The 16,578-nt window shown below is 40.0% G+C and overlaps 1 protein-coding gene across 1 annotated transcript; it reads left to right on the top strand.

Annotated features, from left to right (window-relative positions):
* The first annotated feature begins 672 nt into the window (after positions 1-672).
* tapt1b (transmembrane anterior posterior transformation 1b) lies at positions 673-15,260 on the top strand. The gene is made up of 14 exons (XM_085782489.1): positions 673-861; positions 2,866-2,996; positions 3,082-3,200; positions 4,238-4,400; positions 4,488-4,623; positions 5,424-5,521; positions 5,619-5,688; positions 5,887-5,967; positions 6,172-6,281; positions 10,219-10,278; positions 10,632-10,700; positions 10,786-10,862; positions 10,977-11,149; positions 12,753-15,260. Exons 1-14 carry the CDS (start codon positions 690-692, stop codon positions 13,004-13,006), a joined length of 1,713 nt encoding a protein of 570 aa, XP_085638615.1. The 5' UTR covers positions 673-689; the 3' UTR covers positions 13,007-15,260.
* Positions 15,261-16,578: the final 1,318 nt, after the last annotated feature.

Here is a 16,578-nt window from a genome sequence, read left to right as displayed (position 1 = left end):
TAAGATCACACTCCTATTTCAACCATAGCTTTTATTACAAATAAAATGTATTATTATTATTATTATTAATCCATAACAACTGGACCCCAGGAAGAATAGTCCTTACCAAGGTGAGGACTAATGGGGATCCATAATAAACTAAACTAAACAATAATAACCTATAGCTGGTTGTAATGCTTATATGTGTTCTGTATATCCTTTGGGTGTGCAACAGAAGCATATAGGCCTATGGGTACAGGTACACTCTGTACAATGTACACTCTGTGCTTACAGTTCGGAGTGTATCCTGGTACAGCCAGATCTTCATCAGGTTCAGTGCACATAACTACTCCACCTTTTTGTATTTTGCCTAGAGCTAAGACATTAATAGAAATTTTTGACACAGGGCCCATGCACAAGACAGGCTCTCAAGATTGGAAGATATAAGCAGGATCAGTTTTTTATGATTTTTAAATGTATTAAATGATTTGGTGGGTCAAATTATTCCATAGTGCAATAGTTGTTTTTCCACATTATTATTGTAAATGTTTTTAAATGTAAGTTAATTTTGGACTTGGAGTAAATTAACTTACTTGGCCTTTGGCGACACCTGCTGGCGAGTTTCCGGCACTGCGGGGCGTGATGACGTCACGGCGTGTGACGCAGATGTCAGTCTCCCAGGCAGCAGCAGCTGAGACCGTTTGGCGAAGATGGCGGACTCGCTGTCGACAGGTCTGGGAGAGGAGAAAGAGAAGGAGAAGGAGGACAGGGAGAGGGACGGAAAGGCTGCGAAAAGCGACAAGAAGAAGGACGGAGTCACGGAAACACTGGGGTTCAGCGACAAAAACGGAGGCAGCAAGAGCAAGAAACGTAACCTGTCAGGTGAGAGCTAGTAGCCACGGACCCTCTCAGTTTGACAGCGCTAAGCTAGCTGCTGAAATCATTGTTTATTATTATTGTTTATCGTTTATTCGCTAGCAGACAGGCAGGCAGGGGTTAGACAACACCACTGCACGATAAGCGTGTTTATCTGTGATAATCAGGTGTCCACAGCACGCAGTTGCAATTTCAGTCAGTGGAGTCTACTCTGCAGCAGCAGCCGCTTTGGGCGCTGCTCGGTGTTGCCAGGTTTGCTTGGAAAAAAGTAGCTCAGTCTAAACCTAAAAATCCACGTAGTCGTCACAAAATTAGCCCAATCTGGTCTACGTTTTATGTGCACTAGAGATGCATGCATGTACATATGGTTTAGCTTTTATCCGGTAACAGCTTGTAGCTAAAGATACAGAGAGTATAACGTTAGTGGATCCACTGAGTTCAGCGGTGAGGGGTGGGACACAACTTGAGCCCCATGTATTAGCCCTCTTGTTTACATTTTGTGAAATGAAGCATGCCGAATTTGCAACTATTGGTTATTGATCGGTGTTTACTAGTGGATGCACCGACACTGGCCCCATTAATAACGTAAAAGACTGAAGAAAAAAAATGCTAAAGCACTGATCCCATGGTTAGAAAAGGAGTCTTTGTAGGTTTATGGGCATTTATTTGCAGTATACATTAGAGATAATAATAACTATACATCCTTTCGTCGCGTTGCACCTAAAAGTATCTCTATCACGTCTTTTCGTTTAGATCTCAGACATCCTCGTGCAACCCAGAGCTCTGTTACACAACTCGTGACAACCGGGTTTTACGCTTGTTTTACGACTTCAACCGCTGGTTTTTGCAAATGTCGATGGTGTTGATAAGCGTGCAAAAGTGAAAGGACTTCTTGTCGTGCATGCACCTGTCAACCCTCGCATGCAACTGTAATGTCTCACGGAAAACCGCGTAGTCTGGCAACACCGGCGTAAGGTTTCACCGAGTTTGCACCGCCTCTGTCACAGATGAGTGTCAAACTCTGAGCTGGATTAAAGACACGTCTGGAGTCTGATTTATGTCTTATGCTCCCTTGTTCATATTGGCTGTACTGACTGCACTGGTTGAATATAACAAATGATATAATAACTGTAATTTTGATGGTGTACTATACTATTTGCCATTTATTCTACTACTATGATCCATATGTCATCCACAGCAGGCAATTTACTTTGACTTTGATAATTAAAAAACTTTTTTCTGATACTAATTTAAAGCTCTTAGTTGAGTAGGCTTTTTAATGCAAATACTTTTACTAACACGGAGAAAACAAAGCTCTTCCCGAGTTCTAAAAACAGACATTATTTTCACTGGCTGAGAATTAGTTCCTGTGACTTTGATACATTAAATTGTTTTGTTTTATCAGGAAAATTAATGCTGCGCAGGATATAAAAACATTTCAGTCGATGCTGTGCTTCCAAGTAAAACAGTGTTCCCAATTTGGAGCGGAGGAACTTGTTTGACCCTGCACAGCGTCCTACCAACTTTGGAGCCTCGACCGTGAGCCGGGCTTTATCGCCTGATGTCAGTGGCCAACCTCACTAATGCTCTTGTGGCTGAATGAGAGCAAATCCCTGCAGCCAAGTCCCAAAATGTTACTGTAAACCTCCTCAAAGGAGTGGAGGCTGTGATAGCTGCTGATAGCTAACTTTCAGTGGAGTTAATTCATATTTCTAGATAGTCTTGATGAGTATGAATTGGAAAATACATGGTTGATGATTAGCTTAGGACTTATCTTTGTTTGCAGTGGGAATGCAGACGCAGGCAGCCACTGTTAACCCCTGAATTATGTCATCAAAGCTTTTAGGATGGTAGTTATTTCTGTCACTGTGTGTGAGAGGCGGAGGTTTACTTACATTAGACAGGTGATGGTGACAACCTTCACCATGGAGGCTTGAGAAAGAATGATTGGTTTAATTGGTGTATGTGTAACTGTTCAATGCTTTTTATCCTCCTTTCTTGTGTATCTAGACTTGTCTCTGGTCAGATTTATAACAACTGAGCTCACCAGAGGCTATTTCCTGGAACACAATGAGGCCAAATACACAGAGCGCAGAGAGAGGGTCTACACCTGCCTCCGCATCCCCAAGGAGCTGGAGAAGGTAAACGCTCAAAACATTCACTCTGGAAAATTATTAATTTCTCACAAATGAATAAATTCATTTTCCTCTCTGTCTGTTTCTGCAGTTGATGACATTCGGCTTCTTCCTGTGTCTGGATGCCTTTCTCTATGTGTTCACGTTGTTGCCCCTCCGAGTCCTTCTGGCTCTTTTACGACTCCTCACATTGCCATGCTGCGGCCTCAGGTAAAGTCTTACAGAAGTGTCAAGTCTGCAGGTTTCAGTCAGTTTCCTCTATCAACATTGGGTCACTACTACACTACTGATGCTCAGTATTACATTAATCATTAAAAGCTACATTCAAAACATGGACAATTGATGTCAATTTAAATTGTGTTCATACACTTATATTTCCAACTTGTACATTATCACTGCAAACCACGTCAAAACCCCAAGAATAAAAACATTACAGCAGAGCTGGACTCACACCTCTATGACACAGTTACATGAATGATAATCTGCATAATAATATGCATGTTTGGTGGTACACATGCTTTAAGATGTATATGTCCTGTGTAGATTGAATTATATGAGTCCTTCCTATGGATGTTATGTTCTGGATGATAATTTTATCAATTTTATCAATTTATCATTAATCATTCTTTTGTTTCATTGTCTCACATGAGAGGATTTGTAAATTTTCTTGGTTTATTATTTTCTTGGTTTATTATTGAGTATCTTTGGCCACAGACCAAAACAAGCAATTTGAAGACACCAGGGGCCACATGCATAAAAATCAGTGCGCAGATTAATGACTTAAAAACTGTGCGTATGCACAAAACCAAAGTCACAAACATACATGTACTTTTCATCACAATTATGAAGCTGTATATGTGCATAGCTCTGCTTTATAAATCTTTCACACTTCACACTCAGTTTGCATTTAAAAACAGACACAGAGAAAAAAGAAAGAAAGATAAGAAAAAAAATATAATTTTCAACAACGTTTTACTACTTAATACTTTAGTACAGTCACCATAGATGTAAAGTCTTGTTTTACTCTGATCTTCTTATTAGACCGAGAGACGCCTTACTGAGGCTACCAGACATAGACAAAGTGTTATTGTTTGTGACCTCTAGAGGGCAGCAGAGCTCTTTCTGACCGCTCTAAGTGGATTATATCCACCTGCAGTCCGTTGCCCTCCTGTCCTGTCGTGTTGTGTATGAGATTGTATGAATATTTCATCTCTAAATGTGTGTGTGTGTGTGTTTGTGTTTTTTAGTGGCTCCCGCCTGCTCCAGCCAGCCCAGGTGTGTGATGTGCTGAAAGGCTTCATTATGGTTTTGTGTTACTCAATGATGAGCTACGTGGATTACGCCATGATGTACCACATCATACGGGGACAGTCTGTCATCAAACTCTACATCATCTACAACATGTTAGAGGTGCGCTCGGATAATTCCTCCCAGTGTTTATAACTCTGTATAGACAGATACTCACTCACTCATTCACTGTCCTTGTTGTGCTGTCAGGTGGCGGACCGCCTGTTCTCATCATTTGGTCAGGACATCCTGGACGCTCTGTACTGGACAGCAACCGAACCCAAGGAGAAGAAGAGGGCGCATATAGGAGTGATTCCTCACTTCTTCATGGCTGTGCTCTATGTCTGTATCCTAACTGAGAAGAAGCTGTGGGTGTTGTTGTTGTTGTTGCTGTTGTTGTTGCCAGTTTGTGTAACTTTGTGTGATTGTGATTGCTCAGAAATAGAAATAGAAGAAAAACACTCAGTTAGAGCCAAACAAAAGGAGAAGAAATTAAACTGCAACAGTTTTGATACCCAGTTAAATCATTTAAGTTAATGTAAGACACAATTAATTAATGAAAGACACACAAAATTTTAAGATAAGCAATGAGAGCAGTGCATGATGCTAGAAAGCAGCAATAGAGACCAATAGTGATTTTGTACAAGGTTGTACACATTTTTATTTCTGATCTAAAGTTGGATTGACTCACTTTTTACAGCAGCCTCTAGTGGTCATTAGAGGAACTGTGGTTTATAGCACTTAAGTGTTGAGTTTATTTTCCAACCTAAGAGGTTGTTGCTTCGTAGTTACCAAGTAATATTAAGATATTACATGTGCATGTATATTAGTGTACAGGCAATAACAGAAAAAATGATAAAATGTCAGAGATGTCCTAAACATGTTTTGATTTTGGACTGTTGGTTGGAAAAAAGAGGTTATGTGAAGAAGAATTTAATTTTCTTTAGTAGTTTTATACAAACTATTAATGAGTTAACTGAAAATAATCAACAGACGAATCAATAATGGAATAACTCTTAGTTGCAACTCTACACAGCTTCACTTCATACTAGTATTGCACTAGTAGATGTATATAAAAAAACATAACACAGTAGTTTGTGTGGTTCTTGGTGGATTTTTCTTTTCCCTTAACATGTTTGTGTTTAGTTCTTCATGCCATCCTCATCATGGTTCAGGCCACAACTCTCAACGTAGCGTTCAACTCCCACAACAAGTCTCTGCTCACCATCATGATGTCAAACAACGTGAGTGTGATGCACATAAAAACATATCAGCGTCGACGACGACCAAAGTGAACGCAGCAACAGAGATCAGTGATGAATCACGTTGTTTTTCTTGCAGTTTGTGGAGATCAAAGGAAGCGTCTTTAAGAAGTTTGAGAAGAACAACCTTTTCCAGATGTCAAACAGTGGTAAGTCCTCAATGATTCATTAAACAGCCAAATATTGTGCCACTTAACTCAGAGTTTTGTTGGTTTTTTTTGGGACATTTTGTACCCCCCAAGCCTTTGAATTTGGTGATTTAGTACAAGGTAAATTTATGGAATCAAACTCAGCCGCAGTGAGTATAAAGTAGGTTAATCCAGGATTGATTTGTTTGTTTCCCACAGACATAAAAGAGAGGTTCACCAACTACATCCTCCTGCTCATCGTCTGTCTGAGAAACATGGAGCAGTTTTCATGGAACCCAGGTAACCAACACCGACGACGTGCAAATACCGAAACCTGCTCAGCTGGTTTATCGCTATGACGAACCGTTAACGAGACTCTGCTCCTCATCATCAGTGTGGTTCAGCATTTCACTGTCACTGATTCCCTCATATCCATTTTATAAATAACGCAAATACACATGGGACACTACTGATCAGTTTTTTTTAATGTGTGTTTATTTTTAGACCACCTGTGGGTGCTGTTTCCTGACGTAGTCATGGTGATAGCGTCAGAGGTCGCTGTGGATGTCGTCAAGCACGCCTTCATCACCAAATTCAACGACATCAGTGCTGATGTGAGTCCACAGTTTATCAATAAGTCGTACAACGGCTGCTTGCTGCTTTAAAGACAGGCCAGTGCAAAAAGGAGATAAAATAATCTTTTGTTCTTTTCATTTATTTTTAAAGTTTTCATCCACAGAAGGAATTTACTCAGTTTTAGGGCTTCATTTCTCTCTATTTATTTTCATTCTTTACATTTTTCTAGCCTTTTTCTTTCTTTCTTCTTTTTTTTTTTTTAACTTTAGTCAGAGTCAGTACATTTATCAGGCCAGCCATGCCACGTATCGTTTTTTAAATAACCTGTGATACTTAAAATGACATCAGTCCATATGGGGGTTGTAATTGACATCAGTTTAAATGAACAACAAAATAGATTTATACAAATTGTTATTATTGTTATTATACAGTCTGTTGGTGCCTGTGGGTTTTCAGCACCTGTATTATATCTGGATACTGATACTGTTACAGTCATGTAACAAACATGCTGTTTGAACATTATGAGACCCAGTAATGTCAAAAAGTGTTGATAGTTATATAGTATTGATTCCACTGTGTTATGCCAGTTTTCAAAATGCTCAGCTGTCAGGAGCTCATACTGTAGGTATATTAGACTATAGCCGATATATTTCACTTTTATCACCGCTGAAAGAAGCAGGGTCTCTGCAGGTTTCACCAGCTCAAATTTAAGACCTTTTTAAGACCATTATGGATGAAATTTAAGACCTATCATGACAAATAAAAAACATACAAAAGAAATGCGGAGTCACAAAATTAAAAATTGATTGCAATATAAGTTGCGTGTTAGGCTTGTTTGTAGTTGAAAATACATTCAAAAAAGCACAATGAAGTGTCGCAGGAGCATTTTATTGAGCATTTGCGGTAGCAAGGGCTCTACGATAACATTTTTCCCAAGGAGCACGCCTAAAGTGAACTATTTGGGGGCACAAAAAGAAATTGGGGAGCGAGATTAAAAATGTTTATGGAACATACTCTATTATTTATTTAATTCTCTGGTAACCAACAGGCAGATGGCTTTAAGCCTTGAATAATGTTAAGGGTCAAACGTGACCCATTTTTACATTGGAGAACAGAACAGTAAAAACACCAACACTTCACCTTCTAATGTGACCCAGAATAGACAAACATGGAAATATTTCAACTTCTTTAATCAACAGACACGAGCCACAACCTGTTCTGTATTATCATGATAATCAGCCTGATGTAAATAAAACTCAACCTGTCACACAGCTCCATGTTGTCTCTGTGTGGTGTTCAGGGACAGGTCGGGACAGTCTGAGGACAGACAGCTCTGAGGTTGAAGTTTATATTAATGCACCGTGACACTGTGGCAGGTCTCTGTACGTCTTCACCACAGATCAGCTGTTCAGCTGTAGGAGCGGAAAACTCAGCTGCTCTCGGTTCGTCTGGCGGTTTTTTTTTTCTCCATATCAAGCTCCGGTAGCGACCATACGGGAGGACACCGCGCTGAGGCACCGGGCCGGTCTGAGCTGCGTTCATGTGCCTACTTTAAAACTCTTCAGTCAGTGACCTGGTGGCGGCTGTTTTCGGCATTTTAGCCACGCAGCGATCGTCCACGGCTTAGTGGTGTTTTATTCTAGGGGTCGGTGGGTCAGCAGCAGCTCCACGGTGAGGGGGGGGGCAGCTTCTGCTCACCTGACTCTGTGCAGCTTCTTCATTAAATCCAAACAGTCCGACACAGCGACGCACTGCTCCTCTTTGACTCTACAGCTCATCAGCCCGGAACTCGCCGGCGGCGTTTGGCCTCAGACCGATAATATAATCCATGCCTCAGACGAGTCTTTGACTTCCAGAGCAGGTACAGTGCAGCGTTGTGACCTCAACCATGGTTGATGGGAGCAGAAATGTCGTTGTTGTAGTGAAAATGGGCGAGCTCGTGAAGACGCAAATGTACACAAAATGGCCACGAGTCAAAACGAGCGTCAAATCGCGTATCTCGCGTTTGGTCGCGCGTCAAAACTCGAGCGAAAAAAAAGCGTTCCTCGTGTTTGGTGGGAACCCCCTTGTGGGCGCGGTGTCCTCCCGTATGGGAACCCCCTTGTGGGTGTTCCCACCAAACACGATGAAATAGACGAAGACGCGATGGTCCCGTCGCCCAAAAAAAATCCCGTGTATTGCGTCGCAAAAAAAAAAAGTTGCGTCTACGCGTCTCGCGCCTAATCGCGTCTTTGCGTTACGGCCTTTTACACCGCGGACGTAACGAATAAACGGTGACGGTGTGAACGAACAACATAGAACAGGACCAGACGTGGCGTTGTTTCCTCTTTTCACCGACAGCTCCACTCTCCCTTACTTACACTAACTACTGTTATTGTTGAGGCCAGAGAATTGTGGGATTTGTAGTTTTTGACCAATCGCAGGTTGTGCTCTTTTTGTGATTTTCCCGGTTCACACATGTATTTTTTTTTAGAGGCAAATGCGAGACTAAAATTATTTAAGACTTGAACACAATAATTCAACAAATTTAAGACATTTTAAGACCTAAAATTTAGATTTTCAAATTTTAGACTTTTTAAGACCCCGCGGATACCCTGTTATTTCATATAAAAGTTTAAGTGCATACATATTTAATGATGCTGTGTATTATATATTATATATTTAAGACCATCTTTGAATTTTCTAATAAATGTAATACTTTTTAAGGCCTTAATTTTAGATAGATGAATTTAAGACTTTTTAAAACTTTTTAAGGATCCGCAGATACCCTGAGAAGTTGTGCGCTCGCAGCAGGACAGATAATCAGATGGATAATCAGTAAAGTTAATAATTTCACTTAATGTGGCCATGAATAAATTAATTTTGATGTTTCGCCTGTTATTGTTGCCCAAACGCAAATCTTGAACAGGTCTCCACTGTTTTCACATTTAAAAAGGTCTTTGTTGTCTTTGTACAGAGACAATATGAGATTTGCTTGTAGGCAGCCACAGCACTTAAAAAACCCACTGTAACCTATTTTCATACGCACACCAGCCTCGCTTTCAATAAAACACACACTCGCATTCCATAATTGCGATCAGTGAAATATATGAAAACAAGAAAATACAATTTAAAAATGCCCTTGGAAAGAAAAAGTAACGCAATAGTTATTTTCCCTGGTAACTAGTTACTATTATAGTGAAGTAGTGGAGTTACTAACTCAGTTACTTTTTGGGAGAAGTAATTAGTAACTATAACTAATTACTTTTTAAAAGTAACGTTCCCAACACTGACTATGACTGAGCCAGCTCCATCCACTCAAGCAGACTGTGAGATGAGGTTGAAAGCTCAGGGAAAAGCGTGTAAATGGACCTTGAGTTAGGATTATCTTGTCCTTATCCTGTTTCAAATATTAAGATTGAAATCTCAGGACTTGATTGTGTCTTTGCTCCTCTCCTGTCCTACTCCACTGACCCACACCTGTTTTTTTTTTTTGTGTGTGTTTGCCTCTTACAAGTGTATGGTTATTTTACTTTTCTATTTTTAGCACCTTTCTTCACACGGTCTCACACACCGTCCCACTCGCAGCAGCTTCTCTGTCGTATCAGAGGGAAGCCGTCAGTCTGCTGAGTGTTTCTCTCCTTTTGTGCCGACCTTGTTCACTTCACCTCGTCTTCTCTCCTTCTCATCCTCTTTTGTTTCCTTCAAGGAGTTGGAACCGTGGTTATGTAACAGAAACCAACTCCACAGGAAGGGATTAACCCCTTTATCTCCAAACTGTCAAACCTAATCAGATGAAGTTGGTGTTGCCGATCTTGAGAACCTGTCTGTTCTCATTTAATCCACGTGTGCACATTTTTGTTTGTCTTTTTATACTGTCTTTAACTCCTTTTTCTCCTTTAACCCCCCCCCCCCCGCCCTTACCCTCACATTTAATCACCTAAATAATATTTCTGTTTGGGCTGACTGTTGTTCTGTTACTGTGTCATTTCCCAGGTATATGGAGAATACAGAGCCAGCCTCGCCTTCGACCTGGTCAGCAGTCGACAGAAAAATGTGAGAAAAATGCACTTAAACATCAGCTTTGTACAACCAGTGTTGGGCAAATGTTTGTTGGGCTCTTTGCAGAAGATATCTTGATTGATTGACTGATTGAAGTGTTTAATTCGAATATGAAAGACAACATAATAAAAAAGAAAATAAGACAAAACATTTTAAACATAAGACATAGAAATACATATTCGAAAAGGAGTGAGAAGATCTTAATGAGTTTTATTTTCATCAGCAAAGCAAACTGAACTTGCAAAGCTGAGAAAATGTTTACTGATACAGTTTCTTATAATTTAATTTGGAAGTTTTAGAATAATTATGCTTTTTAGTGAGATAATAAATGGTCAATGTGTCCTCAGGCTTACACAGACTACAGTGACTCAGTTTCCAGGAGAATGGGCTTCATCCCTCTTCCCTTAGCTCTTCTGGTGAGTCGTTCTTCTGTTTGTTAATGTTACTATAATATGACGTGTATACCGTATAAATCTAACGTTATGTTTTTGTTTGTTTCAGTTGATCAGAGTAGTGACCAGCTCAGTGAAAATCCAGGGTTCACTCTCCTTCATGTGTGTGTTGCTGTTTTACTTGGGGTAAATATAAATAAAGTTTCTAAGTTTCACATGCCTGTCAGGTTTTGTTAGTTCTGCTTTTCTCTGTGTTTTTATTAAATCTCTCTTTTCCTCTGTGTGTGTCCCTGTGAACAGGATGATCACGCTGAAGGTGCTCAACAGCATCGTGCTGCTCGGGACGTCCTGTGTGTTCGTCAAAGAGGCCAACATGGAGGAGAAGCTCTCCGACCCGCCGCCGTCTGTCGTCTCCAGCCGCGCGAACTCCAGAGCTCACCGGACCAAACACGTTCACACTTCACCTCAGCAAGGTACTGTAACCACTCAGAGTATCCCTTTAAATTACACATTATAGAGCAACTTTACACCGTTGAAGCGCTTCACAAATTAAGTAAATGCATTCAAACCAGTCCCCACCCTCACTGACGCTTAAATCACCTTCATATCTCTGTTGTTATTCCCAACGTCTCTCCTGTTGACCTTCTATGGAAATATGTTTCAGCCGTTTTCTACCTTTTTAAATCAGATTAACACATTATAACATATTATCAAATCATGTTATTGTTGTATGATATTTATGCTGGTCAATAATATCAGCTTGTGCAATCCTCAGCATATTTTTTTAATAAAAGCAAAGACCATCCTCAGGGGAAGGATTTCTTGATTTATTTCTGGAAAAAAAGCGAATTAATGTTTTTTATTGAACACTGTAATTGAGACCAGGATCAGCTGATTCACTGTATGAAGTGGATGGACACAAAATGAGGTGAAGGTGCTGCTGTCCTCACCACGTGCATACACACATACAGTACTGTATACTTATGTACGTACGGCGCCTTCAACTGGCTCAGCTCACTTTTAATAGGCAACGTATTTCAGGAGTTTCTAAAATAAGAGTGCGAGCATCTCTCCTGGTGCACTGTGCCAGTTTCTATAGATGGCCAACAACACATTAGAGTAATGCCTCTAAGTTAATTTAGTTTATTTCATTTAGTTTGTTTATTTGTTTCATTCATTGAAAAAAAGAAAATAAAAACAGTTTAATATCAAAAATAATGCAACTCCTGAATGAAAGGGGGCAGAAAGAAGCAAACTTTTACAAATGAAATAATGTAGGTATCAAAACAAAAGAAAATTCAAAAATTGAATAAAATAAATTCCATCAGCTCATCATCCTAGTTAAGTTGCAGTTACACATAAGAGAAATCCACAGAGTGCAACACTTATATAAGCTAGATCATAGTGCTGAGCGACATTTGATAGAGGCAGTGTCCTCATTGTTTGCCATGCAGGTTTGTTATTGATTCAGTGTGAAGTCTTAACATGAAGCACTTTAAGAGGATGTACAAAAATATGATTTTCACAAGGTACAGGGAAGCAGGTATTTAACCATAACAGGCTGCTGTTTACTGGTTCGTTTATCTTTCTTTTTATTGAGCATCAACGATACAGTACAAAGATACAAATACAGAAGGATTACAATGCTCATGTTTATATTTTAACCCCCACCCCCAGAACATGTTGGACACCAAGCCAGTAGAAATAGATCATTGAATAAAATAAAAAATGAAATAAAAATAGATAAATAAAATAAATAAATAAATATTTATATATTTAACAAAAAAAAGTGTATACCTAGGCTCGTCAACACTGGAGCTGTGCACTAAACATGACATGGTTCACATGGATTCACTTTATCTTTGAGTTATTGATTTACTTACTGTGTATTTATGTAGTCGGTTTACTGTTTTTGTTTTGTCTCCCTTGGTTTACTACTTACGAAGAGTATTAGTGCCAAAACTAACATTTTAAATAATAATTTGTTTTGAAAAGATTTCATTCATTAATTCATCCAAGTTTCTCTTATAGTTCCTCATCAGCTTGAACTGAACTCTGTCTCTCTCTTGGACACAGAACCTGCACCAGAGAAAGGAGGAACACCACTGGTATCGGACATTTCTCAGCCCGCCACCGTCGCAGAGAGCTCTGCCCCCACGCTTCCCAAGAGCGACTCGGACACATTCCTGACGACGCCCGACGAAGAGGACGACGACAAAATCATCAACGCCGACACAGGACAGGAAGGAGACGGTCTCAAAACCAGAACGCCCAAGAAAGACTTGCTGGAGATAGACCGCTTCACCATCTGTGGCAACCGAATAGACTGACCGTCACCGCCGCCGCCAACGCCAACGCCATAGGAACAAGCAGTCAGTTGTCCTGGAAACACGGCGGGGTTCAGGGATCAGACACGGGTCGTGGAGCGTACCCAGACCGGACTTATTCTTGTGCGTCGGACCCCCCTGGAGTATTTATTTATTTATTACTGACAAAACCAGCCAAGGCGTAAAGCTGTTACTACTAACATCAGAGGTCACTTCAGATGTTTTCCAGCTGGTCGAGTCCACTTCCCGTTAATCAGGTAGACTCCCGACGATGGTCTGCTCTGCTGTCGCCACGGCAGCCTGCAGAAACGCACGTCGATCGCAGCAACGTGGAAAACGCGGAGTGGCGCGTGCAAAGACAGAAACGAAAACTTAACATATGTGAAATTGTGTGTGTGTGGTCGTAGGAACGTGACAGCTGGACTGTGCAAGTGGTGGGTGTTCAAAAGCACAATCATATGTACAGAGAGGAGTTGTTTTTTTAAGACAGAACAAAAACTTGTCAATTTTTAAAGTTTTTTTTTATTTCAAATGTCTGGAAACTTCTAATATTTCAGAGGAAAATTTTTACGAGAAATATGGAAAATGTTTTTTTCTAAAAATGCACCGCGTTCGTTCAGCTGCAGGATCAAGACTCCACTGTCACATGAATACATTGTTGAAATCTCAAAAGTCGCTCTGCAGACTACACTCTCACGCACCAACAGGAATTTAAAGAGATCGTTTTTAGGAGTGAGTTACCGTAACGAGCTCATGATGTCTTGTAGCTTAAGTCCAACACATTAGACGAGGCAGCGGCAGCGACACTACAGTGCAGTCTGGCATTAGAGCATTGTCTTTGGGCTACACAGTTTGGACTTTTAATTTTAGACGGCTTATAGTCTCAACGCCATTTGTGTTGCTATCTGAAGCACTGAGGCAGGACGGCGTGTTTGTGGAAGCTCTAGTATTATCTTGAAGTGACCTCCAAGCCAGACAGGTTTGGCAGATGTTTTTCTTTTTAAAGTGGTTTTGTTTTTTTTAATTATGGTTCATGTGTACTCTCATCGCTCACAGCATGCATCGGATAATCATTTCAACAGCATAGGCATACGTCAATTTTTTTATATTGGAAACTGTGATCTTGGTGAAGTACCACTGTGTGCTTGCTCGCATTTCATTTGAAATTCATGGAGTGTGTGACGCCAGCATCATCTTATCATCTAAACTAATTTTCAGTGCTTTGCCATTATCTTGACACTGATAAAAAAATAATTAAGATAATTATGTGTGGGGGGTTGTGTCTGAAGGCTGAGGCAATAGATGTAAATGTGGGTTACATCTTAATGACAGGTGACAGTTATATCATGTAGTGTATAAACACAGCAAGAGAAAAAACAAAATCAGGTTTGAAGCTTTTGTTTTGGTGTTTGGAGTTTTTGCAAAGGCTTAACTACACAGTCTTGGATGCTGCAAAAGTACGAGGTGCTGTTTTAATCAGTTAAGCTTATCAAACAACTCCGTCTGCTCAAGTGCCAGGACTTACATCACCCGGACAAAAAGCTAAATTTAACCCAGCTCCGATTTTTGCCTCTCATGTAATCATCATTTCATTGTTTTGTTTTTTTGTTTTTTAAAAACATACAGTATGATCATTGAAAAACCTAAAAGACTTCAAACAAGCTGAATTAATAAGTTTGTCGCCCAATAGAAACTATTTTAAGTAGCAGCTCTGCAACAGCTTTACTTCATGAACCAAACAGTAGAGGCTCTGTCATTAGACCCACACTATTTGTCTTTATTGCTGTTACTTTATATTGTGTTAAGCTTTTGTATAAAAAATACCAGTTTTTATTTTTATTTTATTTATTTTTATTTCGTGTCATCATGCAGCGTGGGAGTCCCTCAGTCAGAACAGACCAAGTAGTTGTTAATGGGTCATCAGGTGTTTGCTGTCGTCGGGACAAACGGACGCCAAGTTGAGGCGGTGGTCGTACATGAGAGGCACAAACCTCACGACGGGAGGACGGTCGTTACGGTGACATAACTTGCAAATGAAGGATCAAGTGTGTGTGTGTATCGATATGTATGTGTGTGTGCAAGAGATAAGAAATTGCAGTGCATGAATGTTTCTCACTACTTCTGTATGGATCAGATATTTGATGTGTTTATTTTTCATGTACAACAACAACAACAACCCATCTGTGTAATGCATCTCCTCACATGGTAGAAGGAGAATAAAAACAAGATTTTGTTTTGTAACCCTTTGTGATTTGAATTTGACTTTGTGTGTTTGTTTGACCGTGTGTGTGTGTGTGTGTGTGTGTGTGTGTGTGTGTCAAAGCAAGAGAAAACAGTGGCAAGTGTTTCAGTGAAAGGAGTCACTTCATGCTCTCTGCACAAGGCAAACACTGCCGTCCACTGTTCCCCCTGAATGGGCATTTTGAGGGGGGGGTGTCTGTCATCATAGACATTCACACACACACACACAGAGAAAGAGGGGGGGTCCAATCCTGATAAATGATCTGCCTCTGGATACATGACTTGCATTTTCCTGATTGTGTAGACATATTATTTCACATTTACCTGTAACCGGGCTGTGTGAGCAGGCGAGAGAGGTTGGAGCCGAGGGCCAAAGTATCAACGACTTCAAAGCGACTTTCACAGACGTACACAACCAGACCAGGCTAACAACATTACTCTCTCTAACTGAACTTTGGGTTTTCCCTTTTTCTTTTTTAAACTCGAACTTTCTTTGTTTACCCAACCTTTCACCAGCCTTGTCCATGTATGTGATCAACGTCAGAGCTGAAGGTCAGCCGCTCCACTCGGTGACGAGAAGACGAAGTCAATGACCTGCAGCTGCTTCACGTGCACACGGACTGACGCTAAAGCACTGTGTGAAAGCTGGTGAGCTGCTGGGGTTGATGGTACACACGCACCTACATATACACACATTTAGATGTTTTGCTTTGACGTTTGCTCATTTCAACCATTCGGCATGATTTAGTTTTTACTTATCTGTGTGATATTTTACTAATTCTGACACTTTCAGACCAGTGCAAATTTTTAAAAAAAGAAAGAAAATTGTCACGGTCCCTATCTTGTTGCATTTATATCTGTGTTGAATATTTGAATTGTCATCTTTCATACTTATATATTTTTTATTCATATATTATATAGTTAAAGAATGTATTTTATATTTTATTACCTTACTTGATATCCTCTATTCTCTGCTATTACCAGTTTATTTCCATTATCAAGGGAGTAACGGTAGAACGGTACCTTAATTTAATTCTCCCCAGTGGAGCGACAAAGATATAGTTACTGGTAACAGTATAATGAGGAAGTCCAATCACAGAGTACTTAAAGAGAGAGATCAGAAGAAGGCTACTTTACTGATGGCCAGAGGGAAATTGTTTTGTTATAGCTCCATTTGAAATATTCAAATATAGAATAAAAATAACAATAGTCTACAGTGCCCATATTAAATATATAAATTATACCCTCTCAGTAGTAATAAACATATATGCATAATTAATAATTACACGAATTGTACACATGAATTTTGAACAACAGAGAATGAATTATATAGC

This window comes from Trachurus japonicus, chromosome 1, assembly GCF_045865225.1.
Source record: "Trachurus japonicus isolate A0001 chromosome 1, Traja_1.0".
In the NCBI taxonomy this organism is placed as follows: domain Eukaryota; kingdom Metazoa; phylum Chordata; class Actinopteri; order Carangiformes; family Carangidae; genus Trachurus; species Trachurus japonicus.
This window is presented reverse-complemented; position numbering and strand designations above follow the sequence as displayed.

Bases quoted from the DNA above. Each gene is read 5' to 3' on its own strand.
- tapt1b (XM_085782489.1), top strand. From the start codon at position 690: ATGGCGGACTCGCTGTCGACAGGTCTGGGAGAGGAGAAAGAGAAGGAG. The intron at 3,201-4,237 runs GTAAAGTCTTAC...TGTGTTTTTTAG, and splicing joins TTGCCATGCTGCGGCCTCAG to TGGCTCCCGCCTGCTCCAGC. The intron at 10,863-10,976 runs GTAAATATAAAT...CCCTGTGAACAG, and splicing joins GTGTTGCTGTTTTACTTGGG to GATGATCACGCTGAAGGTGC.